At 35.1% G+C, this 11,988-nt stretch overlaps 1 protein-coding gene across 7 annotated transcripts; it reads right to left on the bottom strand.

Moving 5' to 3' along the window:
• Positions 1–1,500: 1,500 nt before the first annotated feature.
• Positions 1,501–11,227, bottom strand: LOC107847932 (carotenoid 9,10(9',10')-cleavage dioxygenase). Of its 7 annotated transcripts, XM_016692538.2 has the most exons (12): positions 11,167–11,227; positions 10,999–11,082; positions 10,720–10,772; positions 10,497–10,626; positions 10,161–10,268; positions 9,811–9,918; positions 9,076–9,260; positions 8,658–8,796; positions 8,173–8,278; positions 7,994–8,095; positions 7,577–7,899; positions 1,501–2,007 (listed from the first exon to the last, which is right to left on the bottom strand). In XM_016692538.2, exons 4-10 carry the CDS (start codon positions 10,531–10,533, stop codon positions 8,053–8,055), a joined length of 726 nt encoding a protein of 241 aa, XP_016548024.1. In that variant the 5' UTR covers positions 10,534–10,626; positions 10,720–10,772; positions 10,999–11,082; positions 11,167–11,227; the 3' UTR covers positions 1,501–2,007; positions 7,577–7,899; positions 7,994–8,052. The 7 variants fall into 7 exon arrangements, with proteins under 7 accessions (XP_016548024.1, XP_047255573.1, XP_047255575.1 ...); XM_047399617.1 differs by lacking the exon at positions 11,167–11,227 and adding an exon at positions 4,761–4,823 and having other exon boundaries at positions 7,577–8,095; positions 10,999–11,143; XM_047399619.1 differs by lacking the exon at positions 11,167–11,227 and having other exon boundaries at positions 7,577–7,696; positions 10,999–11,143.
• Between the last annotated feature and the right edge of the window lie 761 nt (positions 11,228–11,988).

Here is an 11,988-nt window from a genome sequence, read left to right as displayed (position 1 = left end):
ATCATTATTTCTATAAAAAAAGTTTGTGTCGGTTAATTTTAAAATAAAATCAAACTTATATTAATTCAACTATTTAAATTGATATCAAATATTTAAAATGACCAAGTACAAATTCTGTTTTCTTATATGAAGATTTACAATTTAAAATTTTGTGAGTTCTCCTATTTACTTTAATTCAACTTACTCCAGTTTTTGATACTTTAATTATTTTGTGGTATTCATATTTTTAAATAAACTTTTTTTCATTATTATTTGATATTAAAAAAAGTAAATTTAAGCATTAAATAATAAGTTGAACAATAAAATAAGTGGTCTCTTATAATTAACTAAATTTGATTTGGTTAATTTAAAATTATGAAAATGTTTTATTATCAATGCACATAAATTGGATTAAAGATAATTATTATTTCTATATAAAAAAAGTTTATGTTGGTTAATTTTAAAATTAAATCAAACTTACATCAATTCAACTATTTAAATTAATAGCAAATATTTAAAATGACAAAGTAAAAATTATGCTTCCTTATATGAAGAGTTACAATTAAAAATTTTGTGAATTCTCCTGTCTACTTTAATAAAAGCGTAGATTTTTTATTTTTTTTAAAGTGGAGGATCTTTCAAAAGACATTCTCTCAATTGAACAAAGTATAGATAAGGTCTACCGTCTACATACATTTTTTCATTTTCAAAACCCACTTGTGGAGCAATAGAATATGGTAGTATTGTTGTCAATTACTCAATTTATTTTTTTATCATATTATTTTTTATATTTATTAAATAAAAAGTAAAAGTGAAAAAATGTTAATGAGTTTTTCTCAAATATAACAAATATTTAAATTAAATTAATTGTTTTCAATATAATATACAGTAATAAATAAGAAAAAATAACAAGTACATCAAATTGATTGGATCTCCACATTTTAAAAATTACTCCATTAAAAAAGAAATAAGTAGTGCTCCCTCGGCATTATTTTAAAAAGAATGAGCTACTTTGACTTGACACAAAGTTTAAGAAAATAAAGAAGACTTTCAATCTTGTAACTTTAAATTAAAGTTGTGTCAAATGTACCAAAATTTCCTTTAATCTGACATGTAGAAATTTAAAATTAAAATAATGTAAAAAAAAATAAAATATTTTTTTTGAAACAGATTAAAAAAAAACAGTATATAACTTTTACCTCCGATGGGCCCCTTTTCTAAATATACAGATGGTCTCTACTACGTTTTACATGTGGCCATCACCAATTACTTTTATTTGATAGCAACTTGTATGGGTTTTGGGGATGTTCAGTACGTTTGTTGCATTATGTACAACATACTTTAAGTTAAAATTTTAGCAACTTGTATGGGTTTTGGGGATGTTCAGTACGTTTGTTGCATTATGTACAACATACTTTAAGTTAAAATTTTTGTTAATGGACAAAAATGCCCTTGGTCGTCCAAGGATTCTCCTTTCTATATAATAAAAAAATAAAATATATATATATAACTAGATTGGTATGCCCGTGCAACGCATATAGTAGAATAAAATGAAAATGTAACAGTAAGGGACTATCCCGTTTGATTGGATCAGTTGATGAAATTGATCCTAAATGTATGTTTTATACAATCATGGGAATAACATACTACTGGATGCTCACATTTACATTGTCGTAAGTCCAGGGAGAAGAAATAGTTGTATTTCCAGGAGCCAATAAAGGATCAGGCTTCATAGCAAATCCTCGTTCAGACAAAGCTTTGGGAGGTTGAAATCAGATGGTGTCAAGCTTAAACAAGCTACTGTATGGCAATTAGAAAAGGTCCTCTAAGATTCCGCAATAGATGTATTTAGACAATTTTCATAGTTGGGGTACCGAATTTATTCCATGGTCCTATATGCTGTCAACTATCTTTGTGGTATCGTGGCCTCCTCGTGACGTCCCAAGTATTGTACCACCACGTTTATGAATATCATTTACAAGCTTTGGAGTCGAATTGATAAGTGTTTTTTGCATATCTGTAGTCTCCCTATGAAGGAGAAAATATACTGTCAACAGCACAGACAAATGCTTATGAAACATAAAAAATTCGAACATCAGCCAACGCACTTCCATTCCAAGGACTTTATCTACACCATACATATAGTCGAGGCTATGTACAATTTCTGTGATCACTGTGTTCAGCCCAGGGCACAAACCACCACATGTTATAATACAAGCAGGAACATCATCTGAACTGAAATACAACAACAAACCCAGTGTATTCTCACATAGTGAGGTTCGGGGAGGATAAGATGTAGGCAGTCCATACCACTACTTCCGGGAAAGTAGCAAGGCTGTTTCCGATAGACCCCGGGCTCAAGACAAGGAATAGTAATCAAAGTCATACCAAAAAACTTGGAATAAGACAACATAGAGACGCCACATACGGGGAAAGAGTAAACAAAGACTAGTAAACAATCGTAATACTACAAGCAACAAGAAATCATAATAAGAATACTACACCCACCAAGTAATGCCCTACCCTACCTACCCAAAATGACACTAGCCTTCCATCCTAATACGCGTCCTCCAGATCTTCCTATTTAGGGTCATGTCCTCAGTAAGTCGTAACTGCTCCATGTCCCGCCTAATCACCTCTCTCCAGTACTTCTTCGGCCTACCCCTGCTCCGTCTGAAACCATCCAAAGCAAGCCTCTCACACCTATGAACCGGTGCTTCCATGTCCCTCCTCATCACGTGTCTGAACCATCTCAAACGAACCTCCCGCATCTTATCCTCCACCGAAGCCACTCCAACCTTTCTCGGATAGTCTCATTCCGAACTCTATCACTCCTAGTAAACCCACATATCCAACGCAACATCCGCATTTCCGCCACCTTTAATTTCTGAGAGTTCTTGACTGGCCAACACTCTACTCCATACAACATGGCCGGGCGGACTGCCACCCTGTAAAATTTGCCTTTAAGCTTAGGCGGCACCTTCTTATCAGACAACACCCCCGAGGCGAGCTTCCACTTCATCCATCCCACCCCGATACGGTGAGAGACATCCTCGTCAATCTTACCATTCCCCTAAATCATGGACCCAAGATACTTGAAACTATCCCTATTACACACTACTTGAGACTCTAGCCTTACTACCACGTCATCCCCCTCCCTCGAGCCATCAAACTTACATTCCAAATACTCGGTCTTACTCCTACTTAACCTGAACCCTTTAGACTCAAGGGTCTTTCTTCACAGTTCTAATTTATCATTCACACACCCCCGAGTCTCATCAATCAAAACCACTTCATCTACAAAAAGCATACACCAGGGCACCTCGCCTTGAATACGCCGCATCAACACATCCATCACTAAAGCAAACAAAAATGGGCTAAGAGTAGATCCCTAATGTAACCCTGTCAGGACAAGGAAATGTTCAGAATCACCACCCGCCGTCCTCACTTGGGTCTTAGCTCCATCATACATGTCCTTGATTGCTCTGATATACGCCACCGGGACCCACTCACCTCCAGGCATCTCCAAAGAACTTCCCTAGAGACTTTGTCGTATGCCTTCTCCAAATCGATAAACACCATGTGCAGATCCTTCTTTCTTTCTCTGTACTATTCCACCAGTCTCCGAACCAGGTGAATTGCCTCCGTCGTCTAGCGCTCGGGTATAAATCCAAATTGGTTCTCCGAAATAGAGACTATCCTCCTCAACCTCAACTCGACCACTCTCTCCCAAATTTTCATAGTGTGACTCAATAACTTAATACCCCGATAATTGTTGCAACACTGAATGTCACCCTTATTCTTATACAGAGGGATCATAGTGCTCCACCTCCATGCGTCGGCATTATCGCTGACTTGAAAATGTCATTAAACAAATCAGTCAACCATCTTAAACCATTCTCTCCAGCAAACTTCCAAAAATCCACAGGGATCTCATCAGGCCCTGTCGCCCTACCCCTTCGCATCCTGCGAACAGCCTCTCTGACCTCTTCCACCTTAAAACGTCTACAATAACTGAAATCACGACGCTCCTCTGATTGCTCCAGCTCTCCTAACACCATAACTCTATCCTTTTCATCATTCAAGAGCCTATGAAAATACGACTGCCATCTTTTTCTTAATGTGAACATCCTCCACCAACACTCTACCATTCTCCCTCTTAATGCACTTGACCTGATCGAGGTCACGACTCTTCCTCTCTCTAGCCTTAGCCAGCCTAAACAACCTGTTTTCCCCTCCTTTCTCCTCTAACCCCGCATACAAGCTCTCAAACGTCGCCGTCTTAGCAGCCGTAACTGCTAGCTTAGGCCCCCTCCTCACTAACTTGTACTCCTCTCTATTTACCCGCTTCTCTTCTTCATCCTTACTCTCAACCAAATTAGCATACGCCCCCTTCTTAGTCTCCACTTTCTTCTTAACTTCTTCATTCCACCACCAATCCCCCCGATGGTGACCGGCCCTGCCCCTAGACACACCCAACACCTCAGTAGAAGTCTCCTTGATGCACCTAGCCGCCCTATTCCACATACCATCTACGTCTCCCTTACCCTCCCACACCCCCATGCCCTCCAACTTCTCCCCTATCTCCCGTGCATTCACCGACATCAAGCTGCCCCACTTAATTCTCGGTCTACCCTCCGCACCCCTATTCTTCTTATCATCTGAACTGAAATAAACCTGAAAAATATTGAAGCTTTCTTCTGAGTCGATTTCATATAAATAGCTCTACTGGTAAATGGCAACAGATTGCATATTGCCATCCTTGAAGAAAGTAGGCATACCTTCTGGCGTGGACCAGCACGCCGAAAATGTACTACTCGCTGACAGTCCTTATGAACAACAATCTACAAAGTGATCAAATAAATTCATAACAATTATCAAAATGAAAGAGGATGGATTGATGAACAAAGGAGCTCTCTCTGGCAATATTTTTTTCACTATAGTTAAAAGAAAATAGAAACTGAAAGTATTTGAAAGTAAAATTAAAGGCTTTCTTATTTAAACTTAGGATTTCCAGTAACGCCTTGATTTAAAACTTATCCCCAAACCATATGGAAACTGATATCTTGATTTTCACCTTCATTTTATTTAAGTTTACCTCTTCTAATTCAGGAGATAAATTTTCTCTGCATATTTTACACATAGGCTCAACATAGTTTTCCTGTCAAAAAATTTAAAAAGCAGTACCCAGAATGACCAAGCTCAGGAAACTCTCAAGAGTGCATATCTACCTCATGAAACTTATTTTGGTTGCGAGCTTCTGGGAGAAAAAGACATTAAAGTATAAATGGATATCAAAATCAGCCTTTAAATTCTGTTCTTTATGCACTTGATTCCATCAACCACCATAGATCAATGTCATGACATTTATCCCAGAGGTAGGAAAATGAAGTGTACAAGAAAATGGCAGCCCCGTCTATGAAAGATAGTGTTCACGTAGGATGAAGGTGGTGTAATGTAGGCAAAGGTGCAGTCTTTTTCATCTCAGTATGGTTTTATTAGGGAGCTTGCAATAATAAATGAATCAAGTATAGCAAAAACAGTAACAAGGAAATGAAATAATTCTAGAAATCAACGTTTCCAGGACAACTCACAGCAGAAAGACATGCAAAACAGCCGTTTAACATAAGAAAAATGACATAATCACGGAATTCAAGACTCAAAGATGCAAATAAATTAAATGCACATAACATATGATTAGTTTAAGAGTGTAAAAAAAGAGGAGAAATAGAAGTATAGGAAGATCGGGGATGTAATCAGTCAAGTGAGGAACATCTTCAAGTACGTAGCCATAATCTCCGGTCACCATCTTCATTTGGTATTTACTCTTTGTACCCATCTTGATTCCAACAAAACAATAACACTACTACTTCAATACCAACTCAAAAGGGTATCCCAAAAAGTTCAAAGATTTGTCATTTTTTATCAACCCACAAGAAAAAATTGTTTTTTTTTCTTTTTTGGTTGTTGAAAGAATGAAATGAGAGGGAAAAATGGATAGTTAGTATGTAATAGGTGTGCGAGAAAGAAGGTATAAGCAGCGGAGAATGTGAATTGAGGATTCGTTAGAAATACGACTGTCCAAGTTATTTTTTATATGTCAAACTATGACAACAATAGTTCCGGTAGAAATGAAGAATACAGAGGTGAAAGATAATCACCATGTCTTAAAAGTGAGAACAAGAACATGAAATGCCATCTACAAGCTTGAGCTCACACTAAAAAGAAGGCATTTCATTACAGTCATTCATCCCTCTTAGACTTTCAACATATTAGCAGTTGCTTAGGGGAACAACAAATAGAACCTACCAGAACTATCAACACTTGGCAAAATACCAATAGCTTCTACATTTAGACAGACTGTAAAGGTTTACAATCTCATATCGCGATTAATTGAAATCGATTACATAAATCTTCTATACTCATTTATATGTCCACATCATTCCAATACTATATACGTGAATATGTATACGCTAAACTATCGAGGACGCATAGTCATACAGGATGAAGACGTGGCATCAGAATGATATTAAAGAATGAGCTGAATAGAGTCTACGAAGGTAAGTCATCTTCAAAAAATAACCGATTCAAATGGAACCACTTTGTTGGACAATGTATTTTAAAGCCCAAGCAGGACATTTTATTGGCTAACATATTTTATTTGTTGCTTACTAATAGTTAAATATTTACTTGTAAAGGGGCTGGAATTATGACAATATACAAGGTATTATATTAACATTTTCTTAGCTTACTCACTTAAGGCAGATTGAAGGAAAACATTCATACAGAAGCCTCAGAGTGCAAAACAATAAGGTGCTTTCATGCAAAGATATATTATCTAGAAAAAGTGTTTTGGATAACTGAACTATAACTTCATCTCATAATGACCACAATACTGAATTCAATATACTAACGTCAGAAAGTGTCTTCCTGTGCTCTGAATCTTGGACTACGACCTCCTTTTCAAGATCGGAGACAACCCTTAAAACACTCTAAATATAAGTGAGGTTAAGAACGCTTAAGATAATAAAGTTTCAATTGCACATTTACAACGTGATGTTAACTGCATAACCGGGTTGTAATCACATACAGGAGATCCAATGTTAAGCAGTTTTAGATAGAGATTATTTAAGATCATTTTAGTAGTATTCTAAAAAGAAACCAAAAAACAACAATATCCAATGTAGATGCAACATCAACGAAACAAAGGATATTCCAAGGCAAACAATCAAACACCAAATTAAGAACTCACATAGATGATGAAAATCTTTACTTGTGAACCCCCTTGTTGAAAATCCTAACCCCGCCACTGGTAAAAGTCATAACAAAGTTTGCTCTTGGCTCAAGTTAAATACAAAAAGGTATAATGTATATCTAGGATAATAGATTAAAAAAAATATCCACAAAAATATAAAAGAATTGTCAAAAAGGGAGGCTCCAAACTCGTTCATGGAAGATCCATGTTGTTAAAAAAAAAGATTGAATAAAAAAAGAGTGCATAAGAAAGTATCTTTCACGAGCTAATATGATTAACAAAAAGCAATATAACGAAATATCTCAAAAGTTACATACTTGAGTAAGGCATACAAAAACTTACATACTTGCCTCTGAGCCAAATCTTCCAGGTGCAAGGTCAAAAATTCTAGGAACATTCCACCGACTTCAAGCTTTGATTTTCCAGTCTCTAGTTCCGCATGAAAATCAAATTTGACAACTCCTGTGATCTTGGCAATGTTGTTTAACATGGTTCCATATACATAGCATTGCTTCTTAAATTTTTTCAGAAGTCACTTTTATTACGATGACACAAGGAGTGAAAATGAGATGATCAAATCACTAAAATTAAGGCGACCATTCTCTCAACACTGTGAACAAAAGAGGAAGCAAGAGAGACAGACAGCAGATAAAGGTGTTCCTACGCTGCATTTCAACATCCATTAATCCACATCCTGGATATTTATACATGTAGTGCAGAAATTTCAGAATTGAAATGAAAAATCTTGTAACAGCTGACCTTCCAGTGTAGTTCTCATTGACCCGTGGGAAATCAACAGCTGACTCTGACAATTTCTTCTATGATGCTAGACCATTCTTCATATTGAACCTCATCTCATACCTGACAATTACGAGTAGAATTAAGATAATTGAAAGATCTAAAAGTCAAATAAGACCATCAGGTTAGAGTTTTCCTACAGTTCATTTGTGAAACCGTCACGCTGTTGTTCTTTTTCAGTTCCATTAATCACGTCTAGATCTGGATTCTGCAGGTGGCAAGTGATCAAGACCACATCATCTCCCTCTTCCCAAGCATTGGATGGTCAAGCAACGAAACAAGACTCAGTTTGGATCAGTTAGTAAGACTAAAGCATGTACATTTTGTGATTCGTTGAAGTTTATGTCTGATGGTGTCCAATAAGAGGATAAACATTTTTGTACTTTTGCAGTCTGTAGTAGAAGTTGCTCAAAATCAGGTAGTCATTATGTCTAACAAGACGATCTGAGAAGTGTAAACCATTTACATTGGTTCCTAAAGCGTATCCATCTCTTCGAAGTGAAAAATTATACACTGCTATCTACCTCGTGGCTAGAAATTTGTTCTATTTTCCAATCAAGGGGCATGAACTTCCACGTAACAGATATAAAAATGAAAACAAATTTCAAATTTCAAAATTTCATACCATTGTGGAATATGAAGCCGTTAGGCAGCTCGAACCACTTGATTAGGGATTCATTTTTTGCGTAGCGTTGAAGAACTCCAAAGCAAACCTTCCTTGTAGAGTCAAAGCTGTAAGTCAGCTGTTTGTTTTTCACCATTTCCTAAGAAATACATAGCCTATTAATCTCGCTTTTGTGATTAAATTCAGGAAAAAAAAAAAGCATGAGGCAAGAAATTCAAAATCATTTAGTTCCATTTTAGCCATTATTTTACTTAACCCCTTTGCTTATAAGAAAACACCACCATCTCCGAGAACTCAAATTTATAAACATGAATGATGCTACTTCACCAGAATAACTTTTATCGCTGTCATCAGGAGAGCGAACCCGAAACTCTACAAGTATAGATCAATAGAAAAAGAAATTGCGAAGATGGCATACCTTTGGTCTGAAGTACAATGGAAGATCCATCATAATTGCATAATTTTCAGTAATAGTAAAGTCGTGCACCAGAACAGATGCTGGTATTGTTATTGGAACTGGATCTTGCATGACACCATCCTTGGAAATGATTCTATACGTAGCGTAAGGTGGTGTCTGTGAGTAGCCAAAAGTAAATATCTCCCCTGCATGCAAATAGAATAGTTTCAGGTCAAACTCTGTATTTACGTAACAATATATAATTGAATAAATCATCATATATTTTACTCCCCAGCTTTATTTTAGATCCATATTTCATTGTACATTTGAACAAAAGGCACCTAGACACCTAAGTTCTTTCTCAAATAATGACCACGTAACTTGAATCAAGTTAACATCAGTTCCAAATCCTTGTGATCTCCACTACTAAGTAGTTAAGTGTACTTTCATAAAATTGTAGTGGGTAGTAACAGGATATTTTAAAGGTTCTTATATATCCATTCAAGTAATGACCTATATGGCATTCACAAAGCCAGGGTCCGAAATGGGAGGAAGAACCTTGTTCATTGGAGAACACCTCGGAGGATTTTACAACTAAAGGAAAGGATACATGAAAGTGATGAGATGATAGCCACAGATGATGGGTGTTCCTTTTTAAAAGTTTAGGTAACATTCTTTACGAACAAAGGACTGGAACCAATTAAGCAGTCATTTATTTCCATAATTGGTAGCAGATTCAGATGACTATTCTCTTACCAGTTATAGGGTCAACCTTCGGGTGAGCAGTGAAGGAATGTTGCAACCTTTTTCTCTCTGTGTTATTTTGGTCAGCGTGTACTGCTGCATCTCCATCAACAGCAGCTCCTGTGACAAACAATATTAATTAAGAACCTTGGAACATGTTTGGGTATAAAATTCAAGAACAGATCAATGACCCCTATATAAGTTTGACAAATTTACAAAAAATTAGTATTTGCAGGGTAGAGCCAACTATAAACTGAAGTTCAAATTAAAAAAAACTTGTCTTAAGTGAATATTAGGAAATAAAAAGAGAGAATATAACATGGAAATGCTCCAGTGAAAAGATACATGCACAGACAACTAACCTCTTGGATTGAAAATGCGATCGAGACATTGATCTACGTTTAGATCTACCCTTTGAGCGAGACCTGTGTCTATGCCGACTCTCTCTATCTTTGTCATGATCTCTGTGCCTTTCAAGCAAAATCATATGAATATCAAACTCAAAAATGAAGCATGCTTCCACTACCACTCAACAATAATTTGAAATTTCTTTTTTTTTTTAACATTAATAATTTGAAATTTAAAGATCATTAAAAACGATCCTCAAGTCTAAATCAAACCCTTAACAGTAACATGAGGGCAAATTGAAATCACAAAGCAATATAAATGCTAAAATTTAAAAGTGCTATAGCTCTTACTGGTCATAATCTCGAGTTCGATGACGTTCATCATCATCTCTATCTCTGGTCCTCTCCCTTTTAATTGCAAACCTGCAGCTTGCCTTTCTATCTTGTACGCTGACTGTATGGCACTACGGATTCATTTGGCCTGTATAAACCATTAAAGATTGAACACAAAATCCAGCCTGTTCAGATATTCTAGTCATGAAGTAAACACAACAATGCAGCCAGATATGCAAACCTGAGTTTTGTCCTTCCTCGTATCATCTCTCCTTCAGCTGCTACCTCATCATTCTGCAACGATCAGCTAAGAATAAGATTTACTTCACTTCTTGAACGGATTTGTCTACAAAGTAATATAGTTTTCTTAAACTAATCAAATAGGCAGTTATCACTAACTTTTCCAACTTGACAGACATTTGCTCCCCAAGCATACCAGTTAAAATGGATCAATCCAAACCAAAAAAAAAATATAAGTTAACGAATCATAACATTAAACCAGGAAAAAAAAATGTTGCACCTCCAACGTTACACTTGTATCCTTCAGAAGTTTAATTGATTTCTGTAATTCTTTAACTTTTGTCTCTGCTCTAGATAGCAAGACCTGCTACCATAATTAAAAATTAGAAATTCATCATTGAATCACAGTAACAAAGAAAAATCAGCCATTAAATGAAATATAAACAACCTTATAGAAGAAGACAGAGTGAGCAAAAAAAGATAATAAGAACAAAAAAAGAGAAGCAAACCTAAAATTGCAAGAACAAGCAAAAATCAAAATGAATTTAACAAGAAAAAGGCTCAAAATTATACTGAACTATCCGAAATAGCTCAAAAATGTCATACCTTAGATTTTTGGCTCAAAAATACTCCTTCCTTTAACAGAATTCAAAAAAGGATCAAAAATATTCATGAACTATCTGAAATGGATAAAAAATACCCCTCAATTAAATATTTAGCTAAAAAATACCCTCATAACGAAATTAAATTATTTCGATTATTTTGCTGATTTATATAAAGTTCATCATTTAATTTATATTTCGATAATTTCTTTAAGTGAAAATTTATATTTCGTTAATTTCTTTAAAGATTAAAAAGATGTAAAGTGAAAAGACCTTTTTAGAATAAATGTATGTTTATTTTCCAAATCAAATTTAACCAATTTATATTATAATGCAAATATTTTTTTTCATTATCTTATTTTAAAATTAAAAATTTGACTCAAAAATACCCCTTCCTTTAACAGAATTCAAAAAAGGATCAAAAATATTCATGAACTATCTGAAATGGATAAAAAATACCCCTCAGTTAAATATTTAGCTAAAAAATACCCCCATAACGAAATTAAATTATTTCGATTATTTTGCTGATTTATATAAAGTTCATCATTTAATTTATATTTCGATAATTTCTTTAAGTGAAAATTTATATTTCGTTAATTTCTTTAAAGATTAAAAAGATGTAAAGTGAAAAGACCTTTTTAGAATAAATGTATGTTTATTTTCCAAAT

This window comes from Capsicum annuum, chromosome 11 (genome assembly GCF_002878395.1).
Source record: "Capsicum annuum cultivar UCD-10X-F1 chromosome 11, UCD10Xv1.1, whole genome shotgun sequence".
NCBI classification, from domain to species: domain Eukaryota; kingdom Viridiplantae; phylum Streptophyta; class Magnoliopsida; order Solanales; family Solanaceae; genus Capsicum; species Capsicum annuum.
This window is presented reverse-complemented; position numbering and strand designations above follow the sequence as displayed.